Consider the following 15,847-nt stretch of genomic DNA (forward strand, 5'->3'; position numbering starts at 1 on the left):
TATAAACATTTGTGGGCGAAGTAGAGGCGCAGTAGGTAGTGCTGTTGCCTCACAGCAAGACGATCACTGGGTCACTGGTTCGAACCTCGGCTCAGTTGGCGTTTCTGTGTTGAGTTTGCAGAATTTTCTCCTTTTCCTCACTGTTCCTCAGTGTAAACAAATATTAGCTGCTTTAGTCCAACATCTACATTTAGTAGGATGATGAAGATGAAATTAGAGTGGACATTTCAACAAGACAATGATTCCAAAACAGTCAAGTAAACTCTTAAATCAAGCTGTAGAATAGCCCAGCCACTCACGTGACTTAAATTTAATAGAAAATGCAAAATAAAGACAATATTTGATATACAAGACCCACATAACCGTCAAGATTTTTACACTCTGTTGAAGTCTGTGGAAAAAAAATCACACCTGAGTAATGTACGTGACTTAATTCTCCATATGAGAGGAGTCTTTATGCTGCCATCTGAAAAATGCTTATGTGTTGAATACTTATTACCCCCCCCACTGTATATGTGAAGTTTGTAAAAACTAATTTCAAGAGGAGTATGTGCTTAGGACTGATCACGACTGGTCCCACAATATAGGGCAGCTAGGTAAAGTCTTTTGTTTCCCCAGAATGTGTCTGTAAGGTTTCAGCTCAAAACACCAATCAGATTATTTATTATAGCTGTCTGTTCTATAACTGGTAAAAGGTTGTTGCGGTTTTTTTTTGTACTATCCCTTTAGAGCTAGTCCTCCCCGCCCACCATTCTCACGTGCCTGTCATAATGTCTCAATTGCAGCCCTCGGCTGCCTCAGGAAGCAGATCTCACAGCACGTTTGTGAGAAATGCTACAGTAAGAACTTTGAGTATTTAATGCATTTGTTGTGGCGCTGCTATGATGAGTCACACACATTGTCATTACAAAGTTCACGCACGTTTAGCTTTGCTTTTTTTTTGCATGCATATGTGACAGGATACAGTTTAATATCCACTGCTGTATGGTGATCTGTTATGCTAATGTACAAAATAAACCCAATTTAACGTCCACAAAACGGGATTGAGGCATCTTCTTTTATAATTGATCTGACACGCGGCTGTGCTGAAGTGAATCTGAAGTAAATCTCTGTAATTTATTACCCACGTGCACTGTTTTAAAACATTTAAAATTTGTAAAACTCACTCTTGATCATGTTTGATGATGTAAAAAAAAGCAAACAAATAGCAAACAATATTCTTATTGCCTCAAAGTACACAAATAATATAGAAAAAATTTAGTCTTTAGTGCGAAAAAAGATGAAACACTTGGCTTGAGATACAGCATTGTCTTTTTTTTTTTTTTGTCTCTTTTAACAGTGTTCTACTCCTCTATCTGAAGTTCTCTGTGTTCAGTTTGCTGTAAGATAAAGCTTTAGTAACATATGCTTCTGGTTTCGAGCTTTTCTCCTGGGCTTCCATATGTTTGTGAAAGATCCCCTTATTCACCTCACAGTGACGACCTTAAGCAGAAAATCCGGTTTAGGAAAAAAAAAAACATCTTGAAGTTGGCGCTTTTTACCCTTATCAAACTAGCTCAACACCGTTCCTCCTCCACTTGCTGTGAATGCGCCTTTTGTGTCCTTTTATAGTCAATGATTAGCATGTAATCGTAGCAACTTAAATGCTTATTTTGTACACAAACTATCAGTGCGTTTACATGAACCTAACCCACTGGGAAATGGCTTTCACACATTTATACGTGCCCTTCAGTGCATTCAACCGGCTTCCTCCAGGGATTGTGGAAGAGGAGTACAGTGGTAAAACCTCCAGGCTTCAGGCTACAGTACATTACATATCTGTTCTGCTTTTTTCTGGTCCTCCTCCTGTAATTGGTGAGATGAGGTTGGAGCTATGTGTGTGTGAGGGAGCGCAGGAGGTCTGTCAGCCTGGAGCGGTGGAGTGAAAACAAAAAGAAATTGGGGTGGTTTACGATAGTAGCTCAGCATGAGGCGCGGTAGTTATGGAAAGAGTTCACCAAACGCTAAGTGTTTCGTTTGTGGTTTTGATACATTTTTCCTTGGCTGTTTCTCAAATGCTTTCCTGAAGGAGCTTCCATCATGTTCTGTGCTTCTGGAAAGGCTTGATTTAAAATGTAGCTCTCTAATTTGAAACAGAAATCCAAGAGAGGGAGTAAGAGTGAATTTGATTTAACCTCGCTTTTTAAAGTCTAACTTAAATTTACCAAAATAGTTTTTAAAAAGTGGGGTGAGTTTGTGTAAGATTTTAACTGTGTGAAATGTGAAATTGACATGGAGCAAAATGAAAAAAATAATTTTAAACAGATGCGATAATCATAACTGGGGCTTCTGATGATACATTAGCTATGTTTCCATCCAAAAATGAAAATTAAATGTATGTGCAAAACTGGAGTATCACATAAAAGACATGCGATTAAAGCGGCGATTCGATCCAACTAGTCAAAGACAACAAAATTGTCACTTCCTGATTTACTGGTACCAAATATTAACAGTATAAACAGAATTTACTGCAGTAGGAGAAGCTGTGTGGATCTTTTACTTATTTAATCAATTACTTGCACCTTTAAAGACAAATGCCAACACGCAATGAACTGGAAAACGTGAGAGACAGAGCACAGATGCTCTTTGACAGCTTTAGAGGTAATTAATAATGTAATAACACTGACAAAATCATTAAGGCACTTTAGAATGACCAAAACAACATTTTATATGTTTTACAATGTGATCACCTTGCTGGTTTTTCCATTCATACACATTTATTTTTTTATTTTTTATCATCCCATGATCTCTTATAACAAAATCACATGACTTTTTTTAAAGCACATACTGGAATTTGTTCGGTAAAATTGTCTCCATTGTAGTCTCTGCACATCTTTTCTTATCGAATAAACAGTTGCTCCTACTCAGTTATGTGCATACATTGTTTATGAGCATTTTCAAAACTTCTGCACATCTTGCCATTTCCAATAACTGTTTTTTTGTGCGCATATCCAAAATGCGCAATACAAATTTGGGGATGGAGACATAGCCATCTTATGAAGCAAGACTGATTGTCTGTATGTGAAACAGACAATTATTTACAGTATTCCACAGTAAAAATATCGGTAAATCAACAGTTTTCCATATTTTGTGATTCATGTTTTTATTTTTTCCCATTTATTTATGCTTTTCAATTGTATTACAAGGCCTAGATCTTTCTTCCTTTTAACCTTGAAAAGTTCAAAAAGGTGATTTTTATTAATATTTTTAATAGCTTAAAGTGATATATTGTCTGGGTTGGGGTTGCATATTATGCTACAAAAACATTGTAATAAACTGCCAGTATATATTTTTGGTATTTTACAGACTTCTTTCTCTCTGTATTGTTGTGCATTATGTTATTTCAAACTACTAACATTTCAATAAAAGTCACTTTTATAAACTGCTTTGAATTTTGAGTTAAATTGTCAACATCGAAAAATGACAGAGCAGAGATCAAGGTCTAATAATGCAATTCACAACTCTAAATAAATAAGAAAACACTTGTGAATCACAAAATACAGAAAATGTACAGACATTTTGTGAAAGCACGTTTAAACAGCATTATGGGACCTTGGTCTCTACTCTGTCAAATTGCAGTATTACATTTTCAAAAGTTGTCAAAGAAACTTTTATTCTAATTTATGGTAGTTTGGAAATATATAGTGTAGAATAAAAAAAATAAAAGTTTCTAAATTTATACTTAATCTGATTAATATATTAATTAATCTAGACTTCCAGACAATATATTGCTACTAACACAAAAATGCCTATAAAATAGTTAACCAAAGTGTTTTGTTGGTGGCTTGATCCATTTTTCCTTGCCTTTTTCCTTCTCAACTGCATTCCCGAAGGAGCTTTAATAGTTTCTCTGTGCTTCTGGAGAGGCTTTGTTTAAATGTAACTTTCTAATTTAAAACAAAAAATCCCAGGGAAGGAATAAGAGTGAACTTGGTTTAACCTCACATTTCAAAGTCTAACGTAAATTCACCAAATCAATTGGCAAAAGCAGGGGAGATTTATTTATTTTTTAACCATAGTCGGTGAAGAGTGTGAAACTTGAATTTGATACAGAGCAAAATGAAACCAGAGCGCTGTGCTAATCTTTATATATCCGCTATTCCAATCCTCTTTGGTAATCTGTCTTGGAGAAAGAAAAAGGAGGTATTTTCATTTTCTGATGAAATTCCCCTGTGGTCTGGGTTTGGGTTGGACCATTGTGTCACCTTGCAGTGATTACTTAAAGTCTGGGGTCTAAAGGTCTAAAGCAGCAGATGAGATGTATGACTGGGTCAGATTGGATCCCATTGTGTTTGGTCCGGGCTTATTGAGTTTGTTATCAGACCATGTATTGTTGATTTATTATTTCTCTGCCATTGTTATGTAGTATTTGAATTATTGCGTCCACTGCATAAAATATCTTCAGCATCCTTGTCTCATCTGTGTGCGTTATTAGAATCAGATGTAGAAAGTCTATATGCAGTACGGTGAACAATGGGGGAAGTATTTGGTTGCCTTAACAATATAAAAAGAATAATAATAATAAAAACTGTGCCAATGCACAGCGTAATATATAGCTTATTCACAAAGGACTTGTGTTAAATAACTGTTTATTCATTGCTTTCACTGGGGTGCTTTCATAGCTTAGTTCTGTAGCATGTGGGTGCTCTTGCAGACCTGTTGAACTTCAATGATAATAAAGCATATTTTATTATAACTCCACTTCTATGATTGTGTAAGGATTATATATTCTTTGAAGGTGGCAAATTACTATAGCAGTGTTGCTTGGAAACAATAGTCAAGTAATTATATTACTTCAAAAGAGAATATTATGTTCTGATTATTTATGAAAGTATGATGCATGCCCTCTTTTGCCTTTTTAATTTGCTCAAAAAACTAAAAGGATTGTTGAGAGTCTAATAGAGAAGTAGAAGATCAAAATGTGACTGATCAAAATTTAAGTATAAAATATGGAGCAATTAATAATATGATATAATAACCAAGTAAAATGGTTTTATCAGTGTCACATTATCTTGTTAACCTGCACATTTTTGTAGCATGATCCAACTGTCACAGACTCAAGTGCAAGAAATATAAGGTTTTATTCATTTATTTATTTTTTAATAATAAAATAAAAAGCAAAACAAACTTCCCTGAGGCGGAAAACGTTAACAAAACAAATAACAAGGTTTCTACGGAATCTTAAAAGTCTTAAATTAACTTAAATGCTGTCTTGTTGGTCTTAAATGGGTCTTAATTTTCTTGTTTTTTATGTAAAGTTATCCAATCGATCCAAACATTACATCTCAATAAACCTTTTACCAAAACTCTAATTATAACTTATATTTTAACAGTCTGTCGTGCATACATTTAGTTTTTAAAAGTGTTTAAAAAAGTTTTTTTTTTTTTTTTTTAGTTATGTTGAAAAAAAAATAGAATGTAAACAACTAGGGTCTGCTGGTTTTGACTCATTATTTAATATATGAGGTAAAGAAATAAGTAATTAGAATTTTTTTGATGTGGCGAATAAAGAAATATATATATATATTTTTTTTCTGGGCCATTAAAAAATCGTTAGCGTTTACAGTAGCCCTATATAAGTCTGAAATTTCATTCTTAATGCTCTTAAAAAGATCTTAAAAAGTCTTAAATTTAACTTTGTGAAACCTGCAGAAACCTTGACATATACAAACAAACTTAACTGGGCTGGCAGGGAAAGGCAGGGCTGAACAAGACAAAATTTGATGACAAACTGGCACAGGACATGAGACAAGAGGGAGCTATAAGCAGAACATTTTTAGTAGCAAACAGGTGAACTGAATAAACAAATAATGGAATAACACGGTGGGTGGGACCAGACAATAGACAGGAGAAACATGACAGAGACAACACAAGCCATGTGCTCACGTAAAACGGGACTAGAACACGCAGCCAATGAGAGAACTCAATTAAGTTCACATGAAACACAACACTAAAGCAGTCAGCCACAATCTAAACACAGAGCCTTGTGCTTTGACACAACACCAAGTCAAGACAAAAAGCAAGACACAAGTACACGATAAATAAAATGCTTACCGTGCACTCACACATGCGGCGTGTATGTTCTAATTCCAGCGCCAACTAAAACCAACTAGATTGAGGCACTGAGAATAGAACAGCATGCCATTGACAAAAACACAAAAGCGATAGAAAGTGGGCACGCATGCTCAACGAGCCTCCTTGGTGGGCGCACGTGTTTGCTACGCAGACACGAACACGCGGATCACTCAAGACTGCTTATTTACAAAATCTACAAGAGACACAGACCAAGACATGATGAATGCCCAGCTCGAGAAAACTCGAGTCAAGCACAATATACAAGACAAGACAGGACTAGTGACTGGACTCTGCCACCAAAACAAGTATTAACAAGACCGAAGTGGCAGAATTGTACATGCTCAAACTCAAGTGTGACTGCGGAGTTGAGTGCTTGATTTTGTACATCTGGGACTATTAAAGTGATCAAACACCTTAATTCAATCACTTGGAGGGGTCCCTAACTTTTGGTAGTATGATTTATTTCCCAAAACACAATTCTCATAAGCTAGCATGTTAAAAATTTGCTAAGCAGGTTCAACTTTTCTATTTATTTTCTTTCTGTTTTGACCAAACCAGCCCTACAGATTAAATATGGATCAGTGGATCATATCATGAATCGCTGTGTGAGGGTTTTTTATCACATAATGCAGATACCTTTTCAGCTTTATCCTTCTGTGTGTCATTTCTTTTTGCTGCAGTATTTGGCATTAAAAAACTGATTCAGCAGCACTTGAATGTAATAGAGGCGCTCTGAATGAGACAGATCCTCCTGCTGACAACAATAGTTCTGGACTGAGCATCTAAAAAAAGCAATTACACAGATAATGCGTTAAATTATATTATATTATATTATATTATATTATATTATATTATATTATATTATATTATATTATATTATATTATATTATATTATATTATATTATATTATATTATATTTATTATATTATATTATATTACATTACATTACATTTTATTGGCAGCATATGATATTATATGCCAGCTTTGGTTGATAACATAAAAATATGTTAAATAAAAATTATCAAAATATGGTAGGAATGTATGTTTTTTTTTTTTTTTTTTTTTACAGTAAATTACTATATTTCATTAATTTATAGCCATACAACAATATTTGTTAGTATATTTACTAACTATACTAAGTATAAAGTACTAACATCTGCATGACATATAATTGTTACACAGAGAAAAAATTAATTATAAGCATAGTTTAAAAGGTAAGGATCAGAAAAAAGCAATGAACCAAAGTACTAGATTAAGAAACACCATCATGGTAAAACACATGACACTAAAATGATGATATCTAAGTGATATTTAATGATGATATCTAAAACATATCTAAAACATTAGTGTTATTTCATCACCTTCAGGCAATCCAAGATATAGGGAACTTTTTTTTCTGTCGTAAAACATTCAAGAACGTGTTCAGTTGATGCAGCGGTGTTTGGAGGTCATTTTAATTTTAATTTCTAAAAAAGAAAATATAGTATTTTATATAAACACATGCTGACTTGATACGATTGCTAAACAGCTTTATGTAATATATGCGTTTCTTTTAATGTAGCTTTTTAAATGATGCATTTTCAAGATGATGTGTCATGTTAAAAACATTAAAGCTTGCCAAATAGAAAATGTGCTTTCCAGTTTTGTGTACAATATGCATGAGATGGTCAGTGAACATACTGTGGGCGGACATAGAATCTGTCAGAGGACTGAGAGTAATTCCTTCAGATTTTTAATTCAAGAACACGTTCTGTTTGAACAGCTTTTAACATAACGCGATGTGTTAGGATTTTTTTTTTTTTCTAATATGAATTTTTACTTCCTTTATGGGTCAATGCAGAGTCATTTTCTACATTGAGGAACAAATCCAAACCTGAAGAAAAATAAAAAAATAAAATATAAAAATTACAGCACAGAGTATCCCTGCTGAAACTTTGCAAGTATTACAGGAGCCAATTAGTTTTTATTGTTTAAAGGCAGGAAAAAGCATCAAGGTTCAGTTATTTCAAGCATTCCAATAAACAAGAGAATTGAAGAGGGTCAAGAAGCAGGAACCTTCGAGAGCCGTGTATTTATGTCTTTTTACTAATATTCTAATCAGCTAAAAGTGTGACTTTGAAACATTTAATGAGTTCTGCGACTTCAGTCCTAAAGGGACAAATGAAATGACTGTGCTGCAACGGATTCTGGATAACAACAGACAACGAGATGGATCTGCCATGATAAAAAGCTCCTCACGGTGGAGTTTTTAATTTCCTTTATGTTTTATGTTTGCTTCTCCGGAGCAATTAAGCACTTGGGGACCGCTGGCTGCGTCTGAACTCTTTCCTTGTTAGATTCCTAATTAAATTATGTGTTTGCAGTATCAGCCACTAGGTATCTGGTGTTGTTGTAGCTTGAACATTCAGTCTGGCTCACTTTGTATTCACTGGTGGACTTTTTGTAGCTTGGTCATCTACCTTAATAATACATTTGCATATACTAAGAGCAAAAGGGAATCTTTTTTTGGAGTGGAGCTACTGTAATTGAAATACTTCAAAGGAAGATGGTGTCATTTGATAAATGCATTTATGCATGTCATTATTGAGATCTTGCTTTAATTGGCAACATGTTTTCTGTGGGGAAACAAAAAGGAAGTGTTAAAGAAACAACAAGTGATGAAAAATACACTTCTTATGAAGTTTTGCTATATTGTGTCACACTAATGGGAAGTTTTTAAAGAAACAGAACAAAAATGTATAAAAAAAAAAAGTAGTATTTCTGTCATTATTTACAGTAAAGCTACACCAATCTTTCATCTACTTCTATGGTCACTTACTGTTGGATGGCCATATTTACCTGGCCATGTTTAAATAGTACAGTGAATATAGATTTACGAAACATATTTATTAAAATAATATTTTAGTCACCAAACATATTCAGAAATTGAAAGATAATACAGTTAAATTCAAGCAAAAATTGCAAAATATATATTTTTTCTTCTTCTTTTTTTTACTTTTCTAGATTTTTCCTATTTTTTAAATTTGTATTCAATATTTTTTTAAAAACATGAATTTGGGTGTAAATAAGCGAAGGAAGGAAGGAATGATTAAGTGATCGAATGAACAAATAAATAAACAAATGAATGAACAAATGAAAAAACAAACAAGTGAACAAACGATCTACAAGCTTTAACAAGCTACAGAATAAGTGAACAAACAAACAAATGAACGAGCAAATAAAAACAAACAACCAAATAAATGTATGAATGAACAAATGAGCAATTTCTAAAAAATGATAGATTAGATTTCGAACAAACAGAAAATGAACAAATAACCAAGCAAATAAAAACAAAACAAAAACTATGGAATTTGGGAACAAAATAAAACAGATTTCTTATAGAGCCCAATACAGTACCTAAGAAAAAATACTCTCTAAAACCAGAGAACTCTAAAACAGATGGAAACTGGCTTTCCTCTCCACATCAGATCAGGGATTTGTTTAACTAGTAAAACCTTGACACAGGTTAGTTTTTCGGACTGTTATCGTAAGTAATGTTGTTAGATAAACTCCAGATTTGGCATCAGTACTGACTAATCTAGTGCATATGCACAAATATAATATTGTATGGCTTCCTATCAAAAATATGAATTTAAAGGATAGATTTGTGAGGCGTGAACTTATATATGCTGAGCACTGTATATTGTTTACATGTTTACACAGCAAGTAATACAGCAAGCATGTAGTTTGGGCTAGGTTTTGAGGCTGGATATTACTTTACAATCTCTTTGATGGGTGAACATTAGCCAGTGGGGGAGTGTCTTTTGTCTCTCAAGGTGTGAATTGTTCATCACCATTGTCACTCATGCATATAGCTGAGATTACCCAAAACAAGCTTAACAATTTGTAGGGTCTTTGATATGTTTTTCTTTGAATGAGTGAACAAAATATTTTTTACATACGTTTGTAGTAAATATTCTAGCCTACAAGACTCAAAACTCTTGTTCAGGCACATTTATTTATTTCAGCTATTTTTTTTTCTCCAATACTTAATAAACACACATATATTTTTTTGTAAAAACCGCAAGTATGTACATCAATAAATTTTCACATATTATTGTAGCACAGTTTGTGCTGAATACAAATAAAATACACATTGGCCTGTACTATGCAATAAGTAGCTGAAATAAGCACAAATGTCAGGGCATATCAAAACATCAGAGGGGGCCCCAAAATCAAACTTTAATGTGGAGTAGTGTGATATGAAGCTGTAATAGCACCTTAAACTATACCTAATCCCTAACCCTAACCTCAGAACCATTAAAATACACTGTTGGTAGCATAATGTGATGGGTAGGATAAAATGTCAGGAGACCAGCATATGTTTCACACAGCAAAGCCCTTCCAGCCGCAACCCAGTTCTTGTAAACACCTACTGTATACATTCATTCACACATACTCGTACACTACGATCAATTTAGTTAAAACTCACTAAAATTCACTTTATATGCCACACTTGTGTAAATAAAATAAAGCCAAAAGGAAAATTTTCAGGTCATATGTATTCAGAGTTATTTAGTGAGTAGTTAAAAATTAATTCATTCATTAATTTTCTTTTCGGCTTAGTCCCCTTAATAATCAAGGGTTGCCACAGCGGAATCAACCGTCAACTTATCCAGCGTATGTTTTACACAGCAGATGCCCTTCCAGCTGCAACCCAACACTGGGAAACATCCATAAACTATTTAATGTATGTTATTAGCTATGTTATAGTTAGAATTTAGTTTATTCAATTCACCTATACCGCATGTCTTTGGACTTGTGGGGGAAACCGGAGCACCCGAAGGAAACCTACGTAAACGCGGGGAGAACATGCAAACTCCACACAGAAATGCCAACTGACTTAGCTGGAGCTCGAAGCAACCTTCTTGCTGTGAGGCGATCATGCTACCCACTGCACCACTGTGTTGCCCATGTATAAAACTGTTATCATTATTTACTTTACCCACAGGTGCTTCCATATCTTGATCAATTCTCTTCTTCTGTTGAACACAAAATAAGATATTTTGATGAATGTTAGAAACCAGTAATCAATGACACACATATAGGAAAAACAAACACTATGGAATTCAATAGTTACAGATTTGCAACATTTTGTCAAGGTAACCTTTTGTGTTTAACATGAATTTGATAAAAGATTATGGGGCAAATTAATTTTTACAAAATAATGAAGTGCACATATACATTGTTTATAAAAAAGCACTACTATATACACATTATAAATATCAGAAGAAAACATTTTGATTTCATGAAGACATTAAGATCAAAACGTGGAAACAGTAATCTGGTAATGTTTAAAAAAATTTCTAAACAATGTACCATATGCTTCTATTAGCTTTTGTTGTGTGGAAAAGGTCTGTCTAAATAAACAATAGCAAAACTGTATTGTATTTTTTAAACTTGGTAATAAAAATGTCTCTTTCTATTTTGCATTCTTGCAGGATGCTTTTCTTTACAGATTATGGGAATGTAGCCAAACTGGAGCGCTGCAACATGGACGGCACAAACAGAACTCGACTTGTGGATTACAAGGTTGAACGACCAACAGCAGTTGCACTGGATCTGGTCAAGAAGCTGGTTTATTGGGCAGATGCTTATCTGGATTACATTGAGATGGTGGATTACAATGGCAAAAACAGACACACTATCATGCAGGGATATCAGGTAAGTTTGCTTATTTATTTACTTATTTTGTATTTTATAGCTTTATATTTATACTATAAAAAGGCAATTGCTCACCAGTGCAGTGTTTATTTGATCAAAACTTCATGTAAAATATTAATAATGTTAAATATTATTGCAATTCAAATGACCAGTTTACAATCAATCAATCAATCAATCAATCAATCAATCAATCAATCAATCAATCAACCAACCAGTCAGTCAGTCAGTCAGTCAGTCAGTCAGTCAGTCAGTCAGTCAGTCAGTCAGTCCGTCAGTCAGTCCGTCAGTCAGTCAGTCAATCAGTCAGTCAGTCAGTCAGTCAGTCAGTCAGTCAGTCAGTCAGTCAGTCAGTCAGTCAGTCAGTCAATCAATCAATCAATCTTTATTTATATAGCACTTTACTACAACTAAGGTTGACCAAAGTGCTTTACACAAGTAAAAACAAATTATACAGCACAACTAAAAAGCAGACAATGCAAAGCAATACAAGAAATATCAATAAAATACAACAAACATTAAAACATAAAGAAGTGTCAGTGCTATGTATTACAAAACAAGTGGGTCTTAAGCTTGGCTTTAAAAAAAGGCATATCAGTGATTGTTCGTAACTCAGTAGAAAAAGTTTAGGACCTACCACTGCAAAAGATTTTACTATTTTAATATAATTTTATACATAGGGTCCGAGGGCCAAAGTTGGCCTATATCAACCTTTGATTTTGCCCGCCATCCCATGTGACATTGTCATTTTACATCTAATGCAACCGTTTGTTTTATTGTTAAAAGCTAACTGAAATTAAATGTTTCAATTAAATATTGTAATTTAATCAAATTTAGGATCCATTCACACCTTGACTTTTGTTGCAGAACCTGGAACGTTTCCCCTGTTAGTATGGTTCGTTTGGCATATGTGAATCCAGCAATCGCACTTGGATCTGCGCCAAAACAATCAGTCTGAGATCGCTTAAATGAGGTGGTCTTTGCTCGGTTGAAACAAACTGTGGAGCGGATCGATTGTAGTGAGAAAGCAATACTATCCAACGAAGTAACGATCCAGGCTATATCGCAGTGTATTATGGATATGTAATCGGCATATATGACTATATGAAGAGAGAACGATGAGAAGGGCGAGATGTTATCATTACTACCAGTAAATGTGCGTTTCATGTCAAATACGAAAGTGAAAGCATGCTGAATTTATACAGAGAGCTGTTTATTCGTTGAAAAATGACTGAACAGCAGTCTTAATTTATCTGTTATTTCTCTAAATTTTTATATTTGGTCTCACCATTCAAAGTTAAAATAAAGCCTTTCACTTATAATGTCTTATTGCTCATTGTCATAGATTAAAATAAGGATGCATGACAGTTAAGAGGGAAAAATAAACCGTGGAACTCAACAATTTGTGGGAAAGTTAACTTGCACCTGACTGGTTTTAGCTCTATTTTGCTCCATTAAGAAACTTTGCCGTGTGAAAGCGAACCGCATCAAGTACAAAGTCCAACATTGTAACAATTTTAATCCCTGTTTCAGAACAAAACACTGATCTCCAGGTATAAAAGCACCCTTAGTTTAAATGGACAAACTGTCAGCTGACGGATAGGGGACAGTGCAGAGACTTGGTGAGCAAATCAAGGCAAAGGCATATTCTGCTTGACTAGTATATTCAGCTTTGAACTACACAGGTCACTGTAATATTTTATTTCAATAAGTTATTATTTTAAAAGTTTTACTGCATTCGTTAATACAATTTAAGTAACATTTTTTTTATTTTTATTTTTAAATATTCTGAATTAAATTTGGAAATTACTGATGGCAACTTTAATGTCATATATACTGCTCAGAACAATAAAGGGAACACTTGGAGATACATTGTGTTGTTTAAGTGTTCCCTTCATGTTTTTGAGCAGTAAGAGTTTGGTATGCTTAGTTCCAGTCTACGACTCATAATGACGTTTTGTGTTTTGGCCCTTTATATCAGAAAGTTTAGGCACCCCCTTGTCTAGTCGTTTTAATATTGTAGTTTGGCGCTCGAGAGAATTTCTAATTATTTTTAATATAAAAACTTAATTATTTGATGAATGAACAGCATTCATTTAAAATGTAATTATGTTGTAAAATTATAAATATCCCAACTGTTGGATTTGTTCAATTTAATGCATTTTTATTTATTTAGTTTTGCTAAATGGAGGGATAAATGCAGCAAATTAGCATAAACAAGTTTACTTTTTGAAGTTTTTGTAACATAAAGGTCACATTTATGTAGCTCAGTGAAATTTCATGAGCAATCAATTCAATCATTTCAAAAGGGGTCAATGTGTTTGGGAGTTTCACATGAGGGCAAAAAAGTTTCCCCAAACAAATCATGCTCATGTTCAAGCAAATGTTTTCACCTTCACCAACAGAAACTTCATGTGAATGTGACTTCTATGTGAATTGCCTTGCTGCACTAATATCAACAAACCTTCCTGGCTCATAAAATCTCTCTGAAATTTAAATACTCAAAAATAGGTTATTTGTGTTACTTGAGTTAGACTCAAACAGTTCCTTATGATATGCATTCTCATCAATGTTGGCATGTAAGGAAGCAAAGGCTTGTTTGCCAGCCTGATGCAAGACTCTAATCAGTCCTGCCCGGGGTAGACAGAACCAACACAGCTGTACACAGATTGATTTCAAGTATTAATTGGCTATGACATTTATACCCAGCAGCTACTGTATCTGTGTGGCTTGATCTGCGTTTTAATTTCTCAAGCTAGTTCTAGCATTAATTAGCCTAAACGAACACGCGGGCCACAGAAACAGATTCGCCATCTGAATATTTTACCTGAAGTGCACTTACGAGGATGCTAATTATGGATCATTACTATTCAAAAGTAGACCTCATCTAAACCACCCAAAGATCTTCTCGATGTGGGAAAGTGTAGAAGGCTGCGTTATAAAGAGCAACGGATCATCATATGAAGGCAGGTGTGGGTGCGTTTATTTTAATAGAGCTCTTAAAAGTGAGCCGCGATGTATTAGTGAGAGGTTGCTCACATTTAATTTCCATCGCAAATTAAGAGGAGGTTTTGCTGCACATGAAAATGGCATCTTTGTTGTTTTTCTAACAGGTTTCTTATTATGTGATGACACTTTTCTATGCCGAAGCCCTATTAGTTGAACTCATTTTGTAAAGCATGGTTGTTCGTAGCTTTCCATTAGGGCTGCACAATATATCGTTTTAGCATCAATTTCGCAATGTGCACATTGAGGAACCATTGTAGAATATAAATCGACTAACTAATACAGTGTACGTTTGTCAATTGCATGTGTTTTAAGGTTTATGACTGTGAGCCGTTCAACTGAGTTTAAAGCATTCAGGCATAATAAATTATAACCTTTTAAGAAGTTTGGAAAGAATGTAATTATTCTTAAAATAAGTGTTGTTTTACATTTGATCATTCTGTAGCTGAATATTGTCCTCAGGGCACTTTTAATTTCATTTGTGTGGTTTTATATATAGTAGTGACCATTCAAAGTGAATCAAAAATGTTTTTCCAAATTTTCCTAAGAAAAGAATATGTGCTGCACAATAGTTTTACGTCAACTTTGAAAGCGACCCACTTCAAATGTTGACTACTGTATATATAAAGCTGGTCAGGCTGGAAAATAACCAGCTAATACCAGGCTGGAGATGGCTGGAAACCAGCCTAGCTTAGCTGGTTGACCAACTAAGACCAGCCTACCACCCTAGTTTAAGCTGTTTTTTTTTTTTTTTTTTTTTTTTTTTTTTTTTTTTTTCATCAGGTACCTTATTCAGTCCTTGAGATGGAGTTTAGGTTAAATGTCCGGTGCATATGGAGAGAATTAATGTTTCTACAGTTGGTTTGTCAGGCCCACTCACCCGTGTGAAGCACAGTCAGAAACACTTTTTATAGAGATATGGAGTGATTTTAAGAAAGTGGTGCAAATGTGCCGACTGGTGCACATTTCAGGTACACATTTTCTTAACATTGTTAAAGTGTCAGAGGGATGGAAGAGTTTGTTTTCT

At 34.2% G+C, this 15,847-nt stretch overlaps 1 protein-coding gene across 4 annotated transcripts in view; it reads left to right on the plus strand.

The window, feature by feature from the left end:
- Positions 1–15,847, plus strand: part of lrp1bb (low density lipoprotein receptor-related protein 1Bb) — a 667,407-nt gene that overhangs the window by 345,045 nt on the left and 306,515 nt on the right. For all 4 annotated transcript variants that reach the window (XM_073912904.1, XM_073912906.1, XM_073912905.1 and 1 more), the window contains one exon: positions 11,595–11,817. In XM_073912904.1, the coding sequence (XP_073769005.1) occupies positions 11,595–11,817 (223 nt within the window). The remainder of the gene's footprint in view (positions 1–11,594; positions 11,818–15,847) is intronic.

The sequence above is a fragment of the Danio rerio genome, chromosome 9 (assembly GCF_049306965.1).
Source record: "Danio rerio strain Tuebingen ecotype United States chromosome 9, GRCz12tu, whole genome shotgun sequence".
NCBI classification, from domain to species: domain Eukaryota; kingdom Metazoa; phylum Chordata; class Actinopteri; order Cypriniformes; family Danionidae; genus Danio; species Danio rerio.